The 22089-nt window shown below is 44.0% G+C and overlaps 1 protein-coding gene across 6 annotated transcripts in view; it reads left to right on the forward strand.

Annotated features, from left to right (window-relative positions):
• OSBPL6 (oxysterol binding protein like 6) overlaps window positions 1–22089 on the forward strand; it is a 178378-nt gene that overhangs the window by 80104 nt on the left and 76185 nt on the right. For 5 of the 6 annotated variants that reach the window (XM_025182804.2, XM_006119448.4, XM_014571707.3 and 2 more), the window contains 2 exons: window positions 13495–13590; window positions 16208–16330. In XM_025182804.2, coding sequence (XP_025038589.2) covers window positions 13495–13590; window positions 16208–16330 — 219 coding nt within the window. The remainder of the gene's footprint in view (window positions 1–13494; window positions 13591–16207; window positions 16331–22089) is intronic. The other variant, XM_014571709.3, reaches the window with a different exon arrangement.

A 22089-nucleotide genomic window follows, 5' to 3' on the forward strand; every position in this document is an offset into this window, starting at 1 on the left:
CCAGGAATTTAATTATTAAAACGCATATCAACAGAAGATCATTATATTGACTATATGTTTTGTTTTGCTTCACAATTTTAACAAATCAAGCAAAAACTGCCAATACTGTACTGGAATTTTCTGGAGTGTAAGTACAATCAATGTGAAGATTGTGTTTGCAAACTAGCGAATGGAACATATCTTGTTGAGTATGGTAACCCGTCCAGTAAGGAATGTATCTTTGTTTTTCATGATTTGCTGTCAGGTGGATACAAGTCTTTGAACTCAGGATGACTAGATTCATGGTGCCATTGCAGGTTTTTTTTCTTTAACACAGCGATAGTCTTTTGACAAAGAAGACACGTTGGTTTTCCATTGATCTCTGCAAAAGCGAATTCCATCTCCCAAACAGGTTGAAAACCCTGTGTTCATCCATCAAACATCTCTTCTTTGTTGCCATTTTTAATGCTTCTAATTAAAAAGAAAAATTGTATACTGGTGTTTTGGGTGTTTAACTTGAAGCTTCAGGTTGTGCGTTTCTTGGAGTGATTTTACTGTAAAAAGACAAATTTCCAAGCCGGAGCGCTCCGACCTGCAGCAGGAGGGGAGCTGGGAAAGTCAGGCCAGACACGAGAGGCAAAAAAAGACAGGTGCTCAGGAGCCCTGTCCTGGATACCCAACAGGGCTGATGTCCCCACACAGGAGTCCGTCGCTTAGTGCAGGACAGACGCAGGGCTGCCTGGCCGCAGCGCCGGACCCAAATGTGGCCAGTGTGAGCCAGTCAGCACCTCTTGGGCTCTGCTCAAAAGGCTAAGCAGCCAGAACTTCACACAATGCCCTGGTACTCCCAGCATCATCTTCTTGGGGGCTAGAAACGCCGATACCTTGAACCCCTCTGTTCCAGCCAGCCCGTCCTTTTGCGTCTTTCAATGCTCAACCCGCCTGAGAGACACCTTGCCGTTGTGGAATGTGTTCACGGTGGAAGCCATGTTCAAAGGATCCTACCCGCAGGCCGTGTGTTGAGCCCCATGTAAACACAAACTGCACCGCGGGCAGGGGCGGATATAGGGCAGGGCGAGCGGGGCGGCCACCCCGGGCCCCACGCTTCAAGAAGCCCCGCGCATGCGCTGCGTCAAAGGGGGGGGCCCTGCAAAATTGTGCTGCCCTGGGCCCTGCAAAATCGTCATCTGCCCCTGACCGCGGGCCACAAACAAATGGGCTGCTGTTGAGTAGCCCTGATCTAGTTTGTGTGGTTGGAAGAGGTGTATTGTAGATAGAGTGACTGTGAGTGATGATTAAGTTTTTATCCAGCAAAGGACTTAAACATATGCTTAACATAAAGCATGTAAGAAATCCTATTGAACATCAAAAGGATACTGACATGCTTAAGTGCTTTACTCAAATGGGGGAAGAATAGGAAAGCAGATTGCAATTTAGGTTAGAATGTGGTAGCACTTCTCTGAATAGTGAAGATAAGAGAGCTCTTTGAGGCACAAATGGAAGAGGAGAATGCCCAGTTGAAGGAGGGTTAATGGAGAATGAGGTGTCCAGTCTGAAGGCAGGACTGGATTCACCTGTCGTTTTAATTTGTCACGCTTCCCACTTGTCACTTGTGTTGGATCTAGCTAGCATAAGAAATCACACATTCAAAATAGACAATGTGAGTCATCAGTACTTTGCATGTGGATCAACACTTGAAAGAGTTCTTTCACAAGCCATAGAGAGAGTCATGTAGTAAACTGTGCTTTCCATATGTCCCACTGGATAATGAGCTCCAGTTTTTCACAAATGTCTTGCCAGGTGCCACCTAGTACTGTATGAATGAGTTTACATTGTGCAGGAGGAGAAGTAGGATGTGATTACAAGTGGAGTGAATTGGTAGAGCTAGGTAGAAAGTGGTAGGTATTGACATATGGGTTGGGGACATATGGCAACAAATGAATAGTAGAGGGAAGTGATTAGGTAAGAGAGAACTGAGTGGCTCAGATGTTTAGTGCAACAAGGAAACAAGTGGAAGCTGGCTTTCAGAGAAAAAAGTAATAACTGATAAGACTGATTGTTGCTGGCAGTTAGGGATATAAAATCCAGTTTAAAAAGTTAACCTGTTCAGTGTTGAGTTGAACTGGTTAACTAGGATCCCACGGGTCGAGGAGCGGAGGACGTTCCAGCCCAATTGGGTGGAACAGCCTCCTGCCTGCGGTGCGGTGGGCCCAGCCAGGCTGGAGTAGCTCCCACCCACCTTGCAGCGTTGTGGACCCAGTCGGGCCCTCCACGCCTTGGGCTGCTCTGGCCCAGTCAGGCAGACCCCACTGAAATGTGGGCAGGGGCTGTTCCGGCCGGGGCTTGTGCACTTTGGGTGGGGAGCTGCTCCAGCCTGGTCTGGCTGGAGTGTCTCCTGTTTACAGCACGGTGGGACCAGCTGGGCTCAAGCAGCCCCCCTCCCACATTGTATCACGGGTATGAGGCTGCTTCAGCCCAACTAGGCCACTAGTTAACTACTTACTGGGTAACCAGTTAATCAGTTAACCATTTACTTCCCTGCTGGCAGTGAGAGAGAGCAGAAAAGGAGTTGGACTTTGTGACCTTTGGAATGGATAGGAATGCTGATAGGGATATAACTAGTATAGAATGTTAGCTGATTTGTTACTGATTTTTCCAGTTGTCTTGCCGTTTAATAAACTTTTTCAGTGTGGCTATTCTAAGAAATAGTTATGAATTCATTTTATCTGCCTTCCACGTTTTCTTGGGGAACACTACTATATATCTTTCCTGTTAATTTGATGGTTGAGTTTCTGTTGTGATTTCTGCAACCTGTTTACAGAGGCTTTGGATTCTAATTAGAAATACAGTAAAACTCCATTGGTCCGGCATTCAATGCTCTGACACTCCTGATGGTCTGGCACCATCAGAAACCCGGAAGTGCTCTGGCTGCCAGACAATTGGAACTGCTCTGCGCCCGGCTTCCCCGATTCAGCTGCTGCTGAAACTGACCAGCAGCTGAATCAGGGAAGCCGGGGGCAGAGCAGCTGGGGTGCTGCCGGGTTGGTCCCGTAGTGCTGCCCCTCGGTGCTGCGGGACCAACCCGGCAGCACACCAGCTGCTCTGCCCCAGGTGTCCCAGATTCAGCTGCTGCTGAAATTGACCAGCAGTGGCTGAATTGGGGACGCCTGGGGCAGAGCTGGACTATCGGAAGGGGGAGCCTTGAGGAGTCTGGGGTGGGGTGGGGAGGATGCTACCCCAGACTCCTCATAGCCCCCCCTTCTGATAGTCTGGCATATTTGATAATCCGGCACCCCCCGAGTCCTAAAGCTGCTGGATTATCGGAAGTTTACTGTAGTATGTTCTGTGTTTTGTTTTACTGCATTTTATTTCCCTTCCAGAAGACTTGGAATACCAGTGTGTACCAGACCCTGCATATGTCTAGGGTAATGTTTTGTGTTATATTGAGATGAGTAAAATTCTTAACTTACTATCAATCACAAAAAGAGATGCAGGTACAGAGGACACTTCTTGTGAATTTGTTATAGATTTCTGCCTCCTAAGAAGTGGCAATGTAAACTGTTTGGCCTTTATGTTATTTACCTATTTATAAAGAGTGCCTTAAGAGCAGTGTAAATCACAGGAGATTACAAAGCTATACAAAGTATTATTTTCTACGTGAAGGGGAGGTCTGCCTGAAATCCTTTAAAAAACGGGATTGTGCCTGGGGCAGAGGAAATGCATGTAGCCTTTCCCCCTCACCCGGGCTCGCAGCTATTCAAATAGGGCCCTGCTGCAGCTGCTTTTCTCAGAGGCAGGGGGTAGGGTGGGCAGGCCAGGAGCCTGCCAGAGGCTCCCCGCTGCGTCAATAGGCTGGATGTGGCCAGTTGGCGTGGGCCATATTTTGCCCAGTTCTATTCTAAGTGCTAGGTATTATTTATTACGGTGACATATAGTTCTCTTGAAAAATTTTCTTTTGTCTGCTCTGTAATGCTAATAAAGATGAGGCGCTGTCAGAGTGTGTCTGCACAACACCTAAACTCGAAATAATGGCATATCTTATTTCAATTGTATTTTGAAATAGCTTATTTAGAAATTTGGTGTGTCTACACAGCACCAAATTTTGAAATAACGTGTGCAACAAGGGTTACAGAGATGCTGAATAGAGTATATGTAAAAAATATTTTGAAATAATGAGCACATTTAATGATGCGGGGTAGCTATTTCTGTTTACCTTTGGTATCCCAAAATAGCCTCGCTATCTAGACTTACCTTCAGAGACTGAGGTGTTAAAGTAAGCTGTTTAAAAACCAATATGTCACTGAAACTCTAGAGTGTTCATTCAGCGGTACTAAGGGAACCAGAGGGTGAAGTGGCTGAACTGCTAGTAAAACTGAAAAGAAAATACCTGAATTTCGCCTTCCCACATTTTTTAAATTCATTCATTCATTACTGAATTAGCACACCAAAGAACATTTTTCTTTCATGTGTGGGATTTTATTTCTCTTCCCCTCTCCCCAGCATCAGCTACCAGCTCAAGACTATTAAGAATAGCACTGCCCATCTTTTTATTGTAACGAGCCTGTAATCATCATAAAGCTTCTTGTCATATGCCATCATTTGAATTCTCATTCAGTGTTTGCCAACTTATTTGTTTGCTGTGTTTTGAGCTAAACATGTCAAAATCTGAACCATAGAAAAAGAAAATTGTTATAGTAGGATCAGACTCTCTCTTTTCTGGAAATCATCCCAAACCAACTATTATTAACACTAAGGGAATGTTCCTATTGCTGGGGCTAGTTCTTTGCTATAGCTTTTGCTTTATTTAGTACTGCTGATAGTTGTCTCAAAAATGTTATCCAGAGGAGCAAGCTCTTGCTCCTATTAAAAATCCATCTGAGAAATGTACTTTCAAAAGCCAAGTACTCTTTCTCTCTTGAGCCCATTCACATCACTAGTAAAGTGGCACATATAATACAAAACCAAAGTTCCATAAAGGGTGGGTAGTTGATACTCGAACTAACAGGTGCTTGATGTTTCTGTAATACCAGATGTATTATAGATGAACAACCATAGAAGTACATACCTAGATATTACTAGAGACACATTTATCTTATAGAGAAAAGATGACAAGGAGAATACTTTTAGGGATGGCAGTTTTGTTGCTCAGCACTTTGCTATATAAAATCAGCTTGTGCTAGAAAAAAAAATCTAAAGAACTTTGTACTGTGCCAGCCGTAAAGCTGTTGGGGATTGTTGTTCCTTTGTGTTGTGGTTGGGCAACCAGATTGTACGCAGTGAATATGAAGAGAGAATTCCAGGTCAGTAGAGGTGAATGTGGATAAGAATGGGACAGTGGTTTAGTCATAGCAAAGAAGAGAAATTGCCAGAGAATAGAAAGGAGTGGGAGGAGGAATAAATTGATGGAGATGTACTTACGTTGCTTCCTACTCAACCTTCCCCTGCAATGACTTTCAAGATTCTCTGTCTTTAGTCCAACATTGGCAAAAAGAAAGCAGAGGAAATTGGGAACCAGCATAAAGGGAAACATATCTCAAGGTTGTTCCATTTACAGACATTATTACCTCAGATGGAGCTATGCAAATAAACTCAGTTTATATAATAATTCTAATTAAAAGAAAGGTCAAAGTCACTATATCTGCAATTGCATTTATTTCTTCCCTTTTCTTACTGCTCTTCCTTATATGGCTGGAATAAAATGTGTTTTTAGCTATCTTATTTAAACTCACCTGGAGGACTAAACCCTTGGTTCTGAGAAAAATCTCAACAGGTAACATCCGTGGGTTATTGGATTATATCAACAGAACCAATCACCTCAGTGTGTAGTAAATTGTGAGGACCATTGTCCGTCTTGCTAGAAAAGATGTTTGCCCCTGTAAAGGCTAGAGAACCAGCAAGTAACTTTTTGCTGCAGCTGCAGACCAGCTCCGTATAGGAATACTGAACACCCTTCCCTTTCCCAGTAGCAGTAGCCAGATGACTGGCTGCTGGCTACTAAGTCTCCTGGCCAAAACCTGCCTCTGGCACCCCAGCCCCTCCCTTCCCTAACCCTCTGCCCCATCCTGCATGCATACCCCCTCCCGGATGTGGCATCTCAATCTCCTGCCCCAGATCACAATCCCCTCATGCCCTAGGTCACAAACCAAACCCCTGAACCCCCGTCTCCTGCCCTAGGTCACATTCCAAAACCCTGCAGCCCAGTCCCCTGTCCTAGGGCACAACTGCCTCCTTCACCCAAACTCCTTCCCAGACCCCACTCTCTCCTGCACTTCAGTCCCTTACCCCAAGCTCCCATCTACACTCAACCTCCATCCCAGCTCCTTTATTTCCTCCATTACTATCCTGGGAGAGTGCATCCCTCAACCACTTTCTTGAAGCGGTTTCCCCCCCGCCCCGTCAAAAATGATTGCCCACCCCTGATTTAAAGGAAGTATTCTTTAAAGAAGCATAAACAGGGAGTTCAGGACTCCTGTGATTGGTGTGATAGGGAGCCAGTCCCCCTTTCATAAACCCTCTCTTAACCCTCATTGGATGAGGGGGATGATGAGTTCCCAGCAGCAGGTTGACTGGGGACCAGGTTGGATAAGGGGAAGTGTTGACAGAGCCCTCTGTATCTATACATTGAGATGATTATTGAATTACCTGCACTGTGTATCTTTATGGGCCAGATTCTCCCAGACATTTAAGAAGAAAGTTGCAGCCAAATTAATCCACATCCAGTGTCTCCTGCCTATGGCTGGATTAACCTTTTCTGTATCCAGCACCAAACATGTTTGTGAGCCCAGATGGTGCAATAGAGCATGGCACGGGGAGGTCAGTCTCCAGAGTGAGAAGCCAGTCTGATGCAGTAGGGCTTGGTATGGCAGGGGCAGCTCTGCTCTTCCCATCCCAGTACAAAGGCAATATTTAAAAACTGGTAGCTACAAGCTGCACAATGGCCTGCCCGGCTCTATGCTGCCAGCATGCCGCTTCCCCTTGAGGGCATGTCACACAGCTTCTCACTCAACATTTCCCCCAACTCCCTATGACTAGAGTCCCCAGACCCACCATGCCCAGCGCACCCCAGACCTCACCACAAATGGACAGCTCCTTGCACAACACAACCCCTGCCCAGTGCTCCCTGCCCATAGCCCCACCACAGCTGCCCAGAACCCCTGCTCCTGAGTGCCCCAGCATAGACATCTTTCCTGCCACCTCACAGCCCAGCACCCCCCAGGTCCCTCAGAGACCCGCTCTGCCACACTCTGCCTCTTGGTTGCACTCAACAGCCTTTTTGGGAGGTGACTGTCTCTGCTGGGCTGAGCCAGCAGTGCAGCCAGGGCATGTCACAGGGTGGGAAATCGCCTCAACCTACCAGGAATGGTGTGATCAGCCAACCAAGGTCCTGCCCCAGATGGGCTCTCTCAGGACCTGCTTGCCTGGAGGGGCCCAGCCAAACCCTTGTGAACAGTCATCCCCCCACACACCTGGCTGAGACTGGTCAGGCTTCTGCACCGATCCCAGGCAGCTCAGCTCTGGGGAGACGGACATGGCCCCACAGGATGGAGGGAAGCAAAGACTATCCAGAGCTGGAGGTTCATTAAGGTCTGGCCCCAGGGAGGGGAGGCAGAGAGAAGCAGGTGGGTGAGGCCAGGAGGCAGAGAGGAGCCCTCGGACACATAGCTGGTGGGCAGGCTGAGCTGAGTAAGTGGTGGGTAGGGAGAGCCAGCAGCTCAGGGTACAGTATAAGTGGAGCTGGCTGATACCCTTTCTGAGCATGGGCCCAGCTTCATGGAGCCAATGGTGCCATTGTGAGCACGTGTAAAATTATTAAGCAGCAAAACCGGGGAGAAAACACAATGCCAGATCAGCATAGAAACATGTGAGCATTCCCTTTAAAAATATGTTTTTCCTTATTCTCCAGAGAAAATAAGAGGCTTTTTGCTGCACAAATGTAATGAAGAACCAACATCAGAATAGGCTCCTCACTCATCCTCCTTTTGGACTGTGCTTCTCATGGGCTTACCTTCTCTACTGCTGCACTTTGGAATTTTGAGGGAGGGGAGGCACAGGGATGGGGAAGGAGTGACTTGGGGTTGATCCAGCAGGAGTTTGTGTGCAGTGGAATGGAATATTTGAAGCCCCCTTTGTGATCACAGATGATGGGAGTTCTGATAGTCTCTTTACCATCTTCACTAGAAAATTATTCCTAGGATCAGGTGGGTGGGAGGGACTTCAGTTAGCGTAAAGGAGTTGGAATGGGCATTGCAGAGAGAACTCAACAGAACTTCAGGGGTAAAATCCTGGCCCTGTCTTACCACTGACTTCTACAGGACCAGGATTTCACCCCAGAACTTCAAGTTAATTTAGTTTTGTGATGTGAGAAGAAGCCCAAGAATAAATGATGGCAAGATGAATTCTTCTCTCATCCTCAGGATAAAGTAGGGATGTTTCTGATGTATCTAGGACCACAGATTATTTTGTTGTTGTATGTATGCGATTGGTTCAAATTCTGGTAACTGTGCTGATCCCTTGCTTTATGTGGTGTCTTCTTTCCTCATACTTCACCATACTTTTTATTTTTTTTGTTGCTGTCTATTCCATTAACTATCTGTATTTTTAGTATTTAAACCTAAAATTCAATAACAACATTTAAGGCCAGAGTGATAGCAAATAAATAAAAATTTTAAAAAAATCCCTTGGCAAATATACCTAACTTTGAAGACTTCAGATAATCGGCATCATTTACAGCTGCAATTTTGAGGAAGCATAAAACATAAAAATGTTTTCCCTTAATGAAAATCATTTCATACTAAATAATGACCCTGTGGACTTTATCCCAGAAGCACATTGCAGAGTAGATGAAGTTGTTTTGTTTCAGAGTACAATAGTCATGACAGAAAATTACAGTAAAGAAGAGATGTACACAAAAGTAGAGGACAGTTTCTGAAATAATGAATCTAAGGTAATTTTGTTTGAAGAGAGTTAAATACATGAGTGTCACTGGCTAATACATTGTGCCATTCAATTTGAGAGGATCTATAAAGATGAGGGCTGCAAAAGAATAATTTGCATTAAAACCACATCACGGAAAGTGTTGCTGTAAATCTGGCAGCCAATGTTCCGCTGGGTTTCTCCATTATAAATATTGTAGAAAAATGAAATTGCAGTTAGGCAACATCGTACTATGGTGGCTGTTCCAAATGAGCCCTTCTGAACATCTGTGGTGGGCAACATTCCATCTCAAAATGGAAGAATTGTTGCTTGCCAAGCAAAACTGGCAGTTAAGAAAGTAGGAAAATCATCTTGATGATTATAGTCAAGAAAGACAGTTGCTACCTCCTTAAATGATTGGACCCATTTTTTCTGGTTTAAAATCTGGTTTGTTTTAAATCTGATGTCATGTATAAGTACAGTAAAACTCAATTGGTCCGGCACTCCTGATGGTCTGGCACCATCAGGAACCCAGAAGTGCTCTGGGCAGCTGGACCATTGGAGCTGCTCTGCCCCGGGCTTCCCCGATTCAGCCGCTGCTGAAACTGACCAGCGGCTGAATCGGGGAAGCCGGGGGCAGAGCCAGTAGGTCCCGTAGCGCTGCCCCTCAGCGCTGCAGGACCAACCCAGCAGCACCCCAGCTGTCCCCGATTCAGCTGCCGCTGAAACTTAACCAGCGGCTGACTCCAGGAAGCCTGAGGCAGAGTTGCTCTGCCCTGGGCTTCCCGGAGTCAGCCGCTGGTCAGTTTCAGCAGAGGCTGACTTGGGGACGCCTGGGGCAGAGCAGCTGGGGTGCTGCCGGGTTGGTCCGGTAGCGCTGCCCCTTGGCGCTGAGAGAACAACCCGGCAGCACCCCAGCTGCTCTGCCACAGGCGTCCCGATTCAGCTGCTGCTGAAACTGACCAGCAGCGGCTGAATCGGGGACCCCTGGGGCAGAGCCGGACTATCAGAAGGGGGGGCTATGAGGGGTCTGGGGTGGCATCCCCCCCACACCACCCTAGACCCCTCATAACCCTCCCTTTGGATAGTCCGGCATATTTGATAATCCGGCACCTCCTGTGTCCTAAAGGTGCCAGATTATCGGAAGTTTACTGTAACAATTTCAGATTTTTCACTAGGATATTTTATTGGCGTTTATAACTTTAAGGTGCTAAAATCCTATGACCACTCAATATGCGATGTGGGATTTTTCATTGGACCAACATTACAAGTACAGTGTACAAACATTTGTCCGACATTGGTAGCTTTGGTTTTTCAGTCTGAGCGCTGGTATTGGACAATATATAGTAAAGCAAAAGTTTCCTACCTGTGGGCTGCAAAGCTCTTGCTGGTGGTCCCTGGAGAGGCAACTGGTTGCATAATGCTATATCTCTTCCTAATTTCTAGCTAAGCAGATGAAAATATATTAATTATTTTTAATTTTTTTACTTGATTAATTGCTGTAATTGCCACGGGGATGTTTTGTAATGGCAAATGGGAATAGAGGTAGGCTGTGCTATTAGGAGTGGATGGGAGGATGGTCTATACAATTGTAAAAGGCAAGAATGGAGGCCCATGAAACAATCTCTCCATCAAGATGAGTTGGATGGGACTGTTGTGCTACAGATAAGTATGTCATCTTCAGAATGAAGTCGTCTCTGTATAAGAAGTAGTTTAATCTATGAGAGTTCTGAAAACTTTAGATGAAACTCCATTCTCCTTTGTTACACTAACTGCTGAAAAACAGGAAGAGCTAAGACAAGGTCATATTTTAATAGATGTGAACAAACCAGAAAAAAGTCAAATGGCCATCCTTAAATTCAAGCAACATTCTTTGTTTCTTTTAATAATTTTAAAGTGGATTTTATCAAGTTTAGTAAGACACAGAATGGCTTTTTGTAATAGTTTGTACAAACCATGTAATTATTTTGTTTATTTCCCCAAAACCTAAGGCATCAGTGCCCCCCAAAGTAAATAAAAATCCATACCATGTGACCCTATTTTCATACAATAACAAACCACTATGTGCATGTGACAGAGAATGTGAAAATGATGAGGAGGGATTGGGCCTCATTTCTAAATTTCTAATGATCTGTTATTTAAAATATATGAATAAATTAGTGGGAGGGAGACAAAGAAATTTTTAAGCAATTAAAAAGTAATTTTACAATGTAATTCTCCTTATGCTAGTTTTCACTGATGCTTCCACAGCTCAAAGCCATGCCAGTTTTTCAGGGAATCCAGTCTTTGCTCCATGTGTACGGTAACCATAGCAACCTCAATATCCCTCACTCATGACCCTACATATGGGGATGGCTGGGCAAAACTGGATACAAGCAGAGCACTCTTGCTTAAAACTACCTCTGCAACCCCTCAATTGACTTAGTGCTGCTCTGGCACAATGGAAGATCCATTCTAGCCCAGTGTATTCTAGGAGTTCATAATTCAGCTGTGCAAATTTGTCCCTTAATAAAATTTCACATGCTAAACAAGAGTCCAAATAGTGGTGTTACATACATTTAAATAGAACTTTTATTTAAATGAATGTGCCGACTTTTATTTAAAAATGTAAATACACTTAAAATACAATTGTAAAGGAAAGAACAAAAATCTTTGCTATGCCAGGACTTATCTGCACTCAAACCCAGCAGTGTAAAGCCCGTGTGTGGGGGAAAGCAGATCGGAGATTTGTCCACATAGTTCTCTTCTGCAGTGAAACAGTTATAGATAGACTCTGCCAGGAAAGGCAAGGCTGCTCACATGTGTTGCTCAGGGAAGAGGAGGGTCAGGAATCTAGGCTAGGTCTACATTACAGTTTTTTCCGATTTTTTTTTTCAGAAGAGGCTTTTCCGAAATTTGGCCCGTCTACCTGGGGCTGAATTTTGGAAAATTCCCATCTTTCGGAAGATCCTTTCTTCCTCATGGAATGAGGAAGACAGGGCTTCCGAAAGAGCGCGTTTGCACGTCTGAAAAAAAAACCCTCTGGTATCCAGGAAAACCACCACAGTGTAGATGTAAAAGAGGTCAGGACAGGTTGTCAAGAAAATTATGGCAGTAAGTGAGTAGAAATGGAATTATTAAAGGTACCAATATTGTCCAGCTGGCAAAGGAATCAGGAAACTGTTCTTACGGTATTCACAATTAAACTGGAGACTTAAGATAAACAGGTTTTCTTTTCTCTTTCATGATTCTACACAAACTTCAGAGACTCTACTCCCTTTCTATACTCTTGTGACCAAAGGTGGTCTTACCTCAATATACACCCTTTTTCTCCTATTTTTGGATGCTATTTTTTATAATAGACCTCATTTATTTAATAGCTTACACATTCAGACATGTTTGGGGGAAGTATTTTGTGTGAGTTTATATGAACGTATATGTGTGGGTTTTTTTTTAGTTTTGGTCTTTGTGAGCAGAAGGTTATGTGAATAAAAATGTCATTGTACTAAATCTTCTAGTTATGTTTGTTTGATATTACTGTATGTATTTTTCTTTTCCCTGACAGCTTCTTCCCTCGTTTATGCCCATGTAATCTGAACTTTCAGTAGGCATAAAGAATTTAACAGAACAAAATGTAACACTTGCTTTAGTTTGGGAGGCATCTCTCTTTAATATGCTTTCTCCTCCTGCAGCAGTTCCGTTTTGTAGTAGTTTTTCTTGTGTAAATGAGAGGTGTCTACTTATACATGGTAGAAATAAAAATAGAACATTTTATTAAAAAGAGACAGTACTGTCATGTTCTGGTATTACTCCAGTTTATACTGACAGAAATGATAAAATTCCACCCTGAAACAAATCACAAGTCTAAGCATATATGCTACAAGCAAAAAATGGGTGTTGCCTCACCATTTCTTGAGCGGAAAAAATGCTTTTTACCTGTAAAAATAGACTTTAATCTTTGCTGTAAAACAGAAAAATGTTTGACAGAATTTCTAAATGTTTTACTTTTCAAAGACTTTGGGCAACATGTGATATTTGTGAAATTTGTTTTGTTTGTATGGAATGATAATGCCTGCCCCAAAAGCGTGTTGTGAGGATTAGCTAGTTAATTTTTATACCAGGGCTTAGAGGTGTGGAGTGCTACTGAAGTGTTATATTAGTAAAAGTTTCCAGCTCAGTTTTCTCATACATTGGTAAGAAAATGCAATACATATAGTCAAGAACATTTGAAGACACTCTTAATAAGAACTGGCTGAGGGAGTATCTTTCCTTTTCTGGTACTTAACCATTTTCTGGTAATTTCTGGGTAAAACAGTACATCTTGTTTAGAAATCAGCAATATTCAATTCCTTTTTTTGTAGCATTGCAGAGAAAACTGCATGGTTACATGGAAAGAAAAAAATACGCGCACAGGAATGAATACAGAAGTGGATCACTCAGAAAGACCAAAAAATAATGTTGTGTTATGTATGCAAGCACTTGGTACTTATTTTAGCCAGTCAGGGCACTGTGCCATAGGTTTATATCTTTTTAAACTGTGTAATTCTCCATTATTCATAAATTAACATGTTTTTAACAGACATGTCATGATCAAGCACTTACTTTTCTTTATTCCTGTTTTAGAGTGCTCATGTTTTAGAGCGAAATAGTTCTTTTGGAAGTACAGATGCATCTGTAAGCAAGCAGTTGTTTGAAACTGAGTCTGTCTCTCTGTCCAAGGTCAGTGAGGGAATAGGATGATCACTGTGTGCCTGCTTTGCATGCTTTTAAAGAAATGATTTTACTAGTAACTTTGTTGTGGTGGCTTTTGCATGGGGGGATTGTCAGGTATGATGCAGGTTCAGTCCTACAACATCTGATTCTCCAATTGTAGCTAGATTAAAGCTACGTTTAGATGTCAGAGAAGAATGTTTTTAATAGTGTTTACATTAACAAAATGAAAGATTTGGATTTAATTTAATTTAGAAGAAAAGGTGCTAACAGGAATCAGTACAATGTCCTGAAGCACGTAGAAAAAAGCATGTTATTAATAAAAATTCAGGATGACTAGATCTCTCCTTCAGTGAGGTGAAAGAGAGACACATGGGAAGTTCTAATGGGGAATAGTTCCTTTAAGTATAAGGAGTCTTGTAGTCTGGTGACAGATTAATACCATAACATGCAGGGGACAAGAGACTTATTCTGAATCCATTTTTCTGAAGTGCAGGTGTGCAGGGTGGATGAATGGAGTTTTCTTTGCTTTAAATTGTAATATATTTTTCAGTACCTCACAACCTCCAAATTGCCTTTTGTGTCTCCCAGAAGTTGTGACATGCCAGTTGAGAAACACTGGTGTAGAGCCATGAGAAATAGTATTAGTGAATACCTTATTATGCAGGCAAAAGTAGCTTTTTAAACTGGAGCAGACTTTTGTTGATCAGAATGGCAGAAAATGGGTATAAATGAGAGCAAAACTGTTTTGCATAGGCATCTTATACTTTCTTTGTTGTCTCTCCTTCAACATATTAAGCTATAATTTTGGCTTGAGTCTTATGGTCATAATTCATGATGGCTGCTAAGTGTGGAGAAAGTGAACCTGGGCACACGAATTATAGAGTTATATACAAGATGCCACTGTAGTCAAGCACTTAGTATAAATAAAAAAAGTAAACATTTCTGTAAAAAAGGAGACCCATCTACAGTTACATCACATAGGCCCTTTAATAATCATGAAAGTTTGGAAGGGATCTTGACTCGTGCTTCAGGCCACTAACTGATAGGGGCAGGAAGAATGTCCTCTATGGTTAAGTTATTCTATACAGGCAGTCCCCGGGTTACATGGATCCGACTTACATCGGATCCCTACTTACAAACGGGATGAGGCAACCCTGCACTAGCTGCTTCCCCCCAGCAGACCAGGGAGACGTGAAGCGGCTTTTCTCAGCAGACACCTCAACTTGAGAATAAAGGACTGAGGGAAGTGAGGTGTGGGAGAATAAAACTGAGCTCTGGAGAAATGTTTGGCTAGAGTTTCCCCTACAATATGTACCAGTTCCGACTTACATACAAATTCAACTTAAGAACAAACCTACAGTCCCTATCTTGTACGTAACCTGGGGACTGCCTGTACTTGCCCACTTTTGGAGTTTCTTGGACTTTCTTCTGAAGAGTTTTGGTCTTGACTACTGACAAAGGTAGGATATTGGACTGAATGACCATTGGTTTGATCTGTTCTATGCAAACACAGTGAGAGGCTGTGTCTACACTGGGCCACTTATTCCGGAAAATCAGCCGCTTTTCCGGAATAAGCTGCGAGATGTCTACACTGGCCCTTGAATTTCTGGAAAAGCAACGATGCTCTACTGTACAAAATCAGCCACTATTCCGGAAAAACTATTCTGCTCCTGCTCGGGCATAAGTCCTTATTCCGGAACATTGTTCTGGAAAAGGGCCAGTGTAGATAGCCCAGTAGTCTTTTCCGGAAAAAAGCCCTGATCGCGAAAATGGCAATCGGGGCTCTTTTCCGGAAAAGCGCGTCTACATTGGCCACAGACGCTTTTCCGGTAAAAGGGCTTTTCCAGAAAAGCAGCCTGCCAATGTAGACGCTCCTTTTCCAGAAAAACTGAAAATGGAATAGTATTCCGTTTTAAGCATTTCCGGAAATTCATGCCAGTGTAGACACAGCCTTAATGTGTAACCCATAACATGGCTATGAAAGTACCTTATACAGTTCTTCACAGAATCCATTGTTTCTAAGAGAAGGAATAATTCGTACCAAGTTTCAAATGGAGGCCGCTGGTGAGTCAGAAAGGATAAACATTCTGACATGAAGACTCTGCCCCTGATTCCTTCACCATGTCAGCTAAGCCGTTTTACATTTTCTGTTAGGAAGGGTGTTTGGAACAATGTCTACAGTTTTAATCAATAGTCAGCATTGGGACAGCTAGCTGTCACCCTGCATCTCCCTGCCTGCTTGCACATTTGTTGGTGTGTGCCCATTGTATGCTTACCATTGCCAAAATGTACCTGGTTAATAAGTATGAAATGCCATTTCTCCTCTTAGCACACAGTCCTGCCATACACAGTTATGAATCTGCAATACAAATAAATGATCTTGGATGCATATAAGTGCCAGATTTTCAAAAGAGTGCAGCTTCTGTATGGACTAGATTTCCAGATGCACCCATAGTTCCCACTTCTAAAAATATACCCACGTCTAAAAATCTGCCCACTTATTTTGGTATCTGAATGGGTGCTGAGCAGTTTTATGCTGTAAACAAGTCTTTCTATATATGATTCTGTGGCCCAGGTTTTCAAGTGTAAAATTTTAAATACCCTCTTTATACTTTTATTTCAGGAACCTGACAGTTGGGAAATCATAGAAGGGTTGAAAATAGGCCAGACTAATGTCCAGAAACCAGACAAGCATGAAGGTTTCATGCTGAAGAAAAGAAAATGGCCTTTAAAAGGCTGGCACAAGGTAATGTTAGTGAATTGTGTGCGTCTTAATCTTTGCTTTGTTAAACCCATGCACTGTTAAATAATCACATTGTTTGAGGCAGAGCCGTGTGACATTCTACTGTTCAGTTACCAGTCACTAGATTTTGATGACCAAAAGCACTCTTGCAAGGCTACCTCTTGGCTGAGAAAGGATCACGTGATCTCATCTGACCTGCACCAAAGAAGGCATAATGCAGGTTAACCCTGAATTTGCAGTACAGTCACTGGAAAGAGAGAAACTTATTCCACACACTGTGCAGCATTTGGGCACTAGTTTGTTACAGATGTTTGCCTGTATGGCAAATCTCCCGTTCATAGTTAGAGCAAGGACATTTTTCCTTATTGCAGTGAAATGTTTTAATAGCAGTGAAGTCCACTTTTCATTGAACTTGATTATGAGGCAGATCCTGACCCCTTCTCTGCAAGTGTAGTTGGCTCCACATGAAACAGAATTGCTGTGCAGGGTGGGGTAGTGTTTGGGGAGGCCACATGAGGCATGTGCGCATGCTGGGCAGAGAGGAACTAAGAACCAAAGGGGCATGGGAGTGCTAGGCAGTGGAAACAACTCCATCTCTTAAGGCAGAGTAAGCAGCTCCAAGGCATGACTACTCTTACTCCATGACCTCCCACCACAGGAGCCAGCCAGCCTCATTTGTAACAGAGGGGATAGGTTTTGAGCAGAGGGCTCACTGTTACTAACATTGCAGATGGCACATTGCAGTGCATTATAACAATTTGCGTTTTTCAACCTGTTTCACTTAAAATGAACTTTTACTCTGAGTTCACCATGTGTAGTTTGTTTGCACTATAATTACACTTCATTTGGCTGTTTTCCTCTCACTGAGATGGAAAAAAAAATTAAAAAAGAAGAAGCTAGCTCCTTCACTTTATTGCACTGATTGCTTGCCCACTTCACCCTCAGGTGTTTTTGTTTGCTGTGCTGGTGACTTGGCTCAGGTATGAGATGGAACTATGAAAGTATAACAGTCAATCCACCTGCCCAAAATCCATTCCTTCCTTTAGTTTGGAGACATCGCTGTATGTATTTACTTGTATGTCTCTGGATTTAGGTCACTATACTTATGTCAAAACAATTACCATCTTTTTCTCTGAGTGACAAGCTGTGTGCTGTAAGGACTGGCCCGCCTTTCTTCAGCTAAGGGTTGCTGACTCGGAGTAATTTTCCAGTACAAAATACATGTTGCTGAAAGAAACAAAGACTTGCTTTTAAGCACAATATTTACTGGAAGAGTGTTTGTTAATCATGTTTTTACTAAACAGTGTCAGCTGTATTCATAGGTGAGTCTAAATCAGCAGTGGGCAGCCTGTGGCCCACGGCCCACTGGAATTCCACCTGCAGCCTGCGGACCCCCTGGCTACCCGCATCCCCATAGGTCTCTTGTGCACTGGGATACCAGAGCTCTGCACTTCCTATGCCTCTCCCCTCCTAGCAATTTCAGAGAATGCAAATTGCCTGATTTGAGCTCCATCCCTGCTCCTTCCCCTTCCTCCAGAAATGGAACTCTGTGAACAGCTGATTTGTGGCATTCCAGCTCTGGGAGGGGGGAGGAGCAGGGCAGAGAATGAATCAGGTGATTCCCATGCTCTGAAAATGCTGGGAGGGAGGAGAAAGAGCAAGTAAGTGTGGGGCTCTGGTGCTCAGTACTCAAGAGGAGTGAGGGGGATGAGGGCAGATAATGGGGTCGCGAGGCTACAGGTGGAGTCCCAGTGGGCAGCGGGCTGTTGAGGCCCATTGAGGTGAAGAAGGGCTACTCATGTGGTCCATCCTATTCATGGGTGCCCATCTCTGGTCTAAATGGTGGGCGTAAGTTATATTTTTCCTCATTCCCCATCCCCTCACTATATATTGCACCTCATATGCGGTTACCAAAATCTGACTCTGGGAACCCTGAACAATTGTAAATGGAATATTTAGTTGCTGACACATCATCCTGAATTTGACCTGCTTAAACGGAGGTGTCAGAAAATAAGGGTTTATCAAGAAAAAAAACTTTAACAAGACATGTAAGAAAGTATTGCATAAAGCAAGACCCTTCCTACTAATTTAGGTTCCTTTGCAACATTTCATGTATTAGCAAGTGATTATTACAAGGTAATTGGCCCCTCAAATGGAGTTGGACTCAGCTATCCTGTTGATGTGATCTAGATTGACATAATGAGGCAGGCTGGGCTGCCCCATGGAGTTATAAATTGGAGATAACCCAAAGGCAAGGAAGTCCAGATTCCAGAGTTAATAGAGGAAAAACGGGGAGTTTGGAGCTTAGAAGAAGAACTCAGACGAAGAGTAGAACTGGATTGAGAGTTGCAGTGAAGGGTGCCCCTGTAGGAAGGAGAGGTGAGAGCTTCTAGCTGAACTGTGGAACCAGATAAGGCTGGAGAAAGCGGAAGGTGGGAAGAAAGTGCGAGTGGAAGTGCAGGTCAGTGTTCCCTCCAAGATTTTCCATCTGTGAGTGGAGCAAGTTTTGTCTTATGCACCAATATTAATGTCATGTGCTCTTATTCGAATGTGTGCCATTGTGGTATCCACTATATATATAAAAAAAATTATTCAAAAAAATACCACCCTGAAAACTACCCAGCTTGCTGTCCCTTGCCCCCAGCACACACTGCCTGTGCTGCCATCAGGACCACACACAGCCAGCTGGTACCTGTATAGGCCTGGCTAACTGCCTACCCCCCAACATACCCAGTCTTGTAATCTGCCCCCCCACATACCACCAATATATATGCCAGGCCATGCTATCTGCCCCCCAAACACAAACAGCCAGTGCCTGGGTCTAAGGCCCACAGTCAAAGCTCCACTGCCCAGAAAGCTGTGCACAGCCCCGCAACGTCTCCCTCTGCTCCCTCTCGGAATTTACCTGTGCCCGGTACCTCCCCCCACCACAGACAGCAGGTGCCTTTGCCCCCCACCCAGCCGACTTCTGTGCCGGGCCCCAATTGTCCTTGTCCCCACTGCCTCCCCCATTGATACTAGTCCCGGTACTTGCACCTCCACTCTCCTGCCCAGGCTCCCACATGGTGGCTCCAGCCCCGGCCGTAGGAGCTGTCTCCTGCCACCCGCCATGTGGATCGCAGCTTCTCTGGCCCTGACTACTAGAGCAGCTTCCTGCCATGCGGCTTCCCCGGCCCCAGCTGCCAGAGCAATGTCCTGGGGCCTGCTATGCGACTCGCAGCTCCTCTGGCCCTGGCTGCTAGAGCAGTTGCCTGCTGCCTGCCACATAGCTCTGCGTAGGAGGTGGGCGGATTGGACATTTTCCCTGCACGCCTGCACAAGTGTGCAGTTTAGAGGAAACAGTGGTGCAGGTGTATATGAGAGAGAGAGAGAGAGACCTATGAACTTTCCCAGATCAGAGAGCCATGGCAGGAGACGGCTGAAAGTTTAGAGCAGCAGAGGGACATGCCTGCTGGCTCTCTGAGCTAGAGAGCTGAAGCTGGAAGGACAGCGTGGGCTGGGGAACGATGGAGAGGTGTCTCAGGTGTTCTCTCCCAGCAAGAGGCAAAACTGTACAAGGAATTGTCCAGATGGAGACACACCCCAACTAAGGAGGCATAGGGGAGGCCTGGTGAGAGATGCTGCAGCCATACCTCCGGCTCAAAGCATGGTGAGAAACCCCAGAGCCCCGTTATGCCTCGTGCGATGAGGTTTACTGGGGCGGTCAACAAAGGCTTTTGATGTCGACTGCGGAGCATCCAGACTACCGCACTGAGCTGACAAACAGCTGATCGGCAGAGCGCGGCAGCCATTTTGATGTAAATGAAGCGGCAGTTATTTAAATTGCCGCGTCATTTTGCTATGTCTACAAAGTTCATCTACATGGCTTCGTCAATGGAGCCATGTAGTGTAGACATGCCCTGAGTGTGGGAAGAGATGCCGGGACAGTGCTGGTTATGTTGATGGCCTGTAGGGATGTGAAAGATTGAATGTACTGCTTGGGCCATACTGCGGAATTCTGGATTATAACTGTGATGCTTCTGTAATCAGTTAACTTTGTAAAGGGCTGTTTATAATTGGAAAGTGTGCATAAGAGTTACTGGGGACTCTAAAAGAGAGGGGAAACTGAGGCAGAAATCCCAGATGAAGAAGCCTTGTCACAGGTGTTCTCAGAGAGTGAATGTAAGGAGTCTAACCTTACATCACCTCCAAGGACCAGCTTATGAGCTCCTTGCACATGTTGATGAACAATTACATTGACTCAAGTGGATCTTCTCATTTGGATATCTGTTTGTAAATGTGAGTAAGTCGATCACACTCGGGCTCTGGGTCTTTATCCCATTTTTACAGATCACATAAACATGATACCCCCAATTTGCATTCAAGCACTGGATTCATTAAGCCATTTTTCAGAGATTGCCTACATGATGTAAAGCCTCTGTAAAAATACAATGTGCTGGGAGATAGTGAAACATTCTAAAAACAGTAATTGCAGCACATGGTACATAAGCAGTAATAAAATAACCATTTACATTTATAGTAGATAACATAGTTCACCACAAAGGGTCTCAAAAGGCTTTGATAACATAGCAAATTCTTTTATATAATTTGTATATCAGTTTATCCAGTACCCAAATGGAGTGAAATGATGTGACTATTTCTCTGCAGTATTCATAATTGCACTACAGTTTAGAATAATAAATGGGGAAACAATACTTTTATCCAGTGGAGAGTGCAGGAGAAGGCAGAATTACCTGCCACTAACATCTTACCCTTAGAAAAAAAATTCTAAGTGGTCTTTAATTACCGTAATTGGTTGAACATCAACTGCAATAAATGTCTCCAGCAATAGTTTCCCCCATATATCAGGCTGAGACAGTGGTGTCACCTGCTGAGTCATGAGCACTACTTCATGCAGTACTGTCAGGAGGTACTTACAGAGATCTCTGATTAACATGCTGGCTCAGCCCAAGTTGTTAGATTGATCTGGATCACAGCACAAGAAGTTTGTCATTCCTCTCCACTGCAGCTGCCTCAGAGGGCTTGCCTAGACTAAGATAAAAAGTATATTTTAAAAATTTGTTTTAACATGTTAACACACAACTTGCCCTCACTACACTAGAGTTTTTAAAAAATGTGTGAGGGTTTCTCTAGGCCAGCCCACATCAGTTAACATCTTCTAAAAGCCTACTGAATAGAAAGCATACTGCCTTCAACACATGCTAAACTGCTTAAGATAAAGCCAAGGCTTCATCTTGAGAAGCTAGCACTTGTTAAGTCTGCACTGCCTCGTCTACACTACAGTTTCAGAGGGTGTTAGCTAACCCATTCTAACAAAACACCTTTTATCCTAGTTGAAACAAACCCTCAGAACAGAGAAAACTGTTCTCTCCCCATGCTCTGTCATTGAAGAGAGACATTGGGGCTAAGTCTATACTGTAGCCTTCTTCTGCAAAAGCTTATGCAAATGAAGCATGGGGTAGAATATCGCCATGCTTCATTTGCATAATTAATTAGCAGCCATTTTGTGCAAAACCCCCCTCTTGTGCAAGTGCTGTTCTTCCTCATTTTTTCAGGAAGAACGGCTCTTGCGCAAGAGGGGGGTTTTGCGCAAAAACGGCTGCTGATTAATTATGCAAATGAAGCATGGCGATATTCTACTCCATGCTTCATTTGCATAAGCTTTTGCTGAAGAAGCCTGCAGTATAGACGTAGGCAAGGTGATGGAGTATGTCTCAGCATTCAGCATGCATCCCTTCCCAGATGTAGATCCAAGGTTCACA

Source organism: Pelodiscus sinensis, chromosome 7 (assembly GCF_049634645.1).
Source record: "Pelodiscus sinensis isolate JC-2024 chromosome 7, ASM4963464v1, whole genome shotgun sequence".
Classification (NCBI taxonomy): Eukaryota; Metazoa; Chordata; order Testudines; family Trionychidae; genus Pelodiscus; species Pelodiscus sinensis.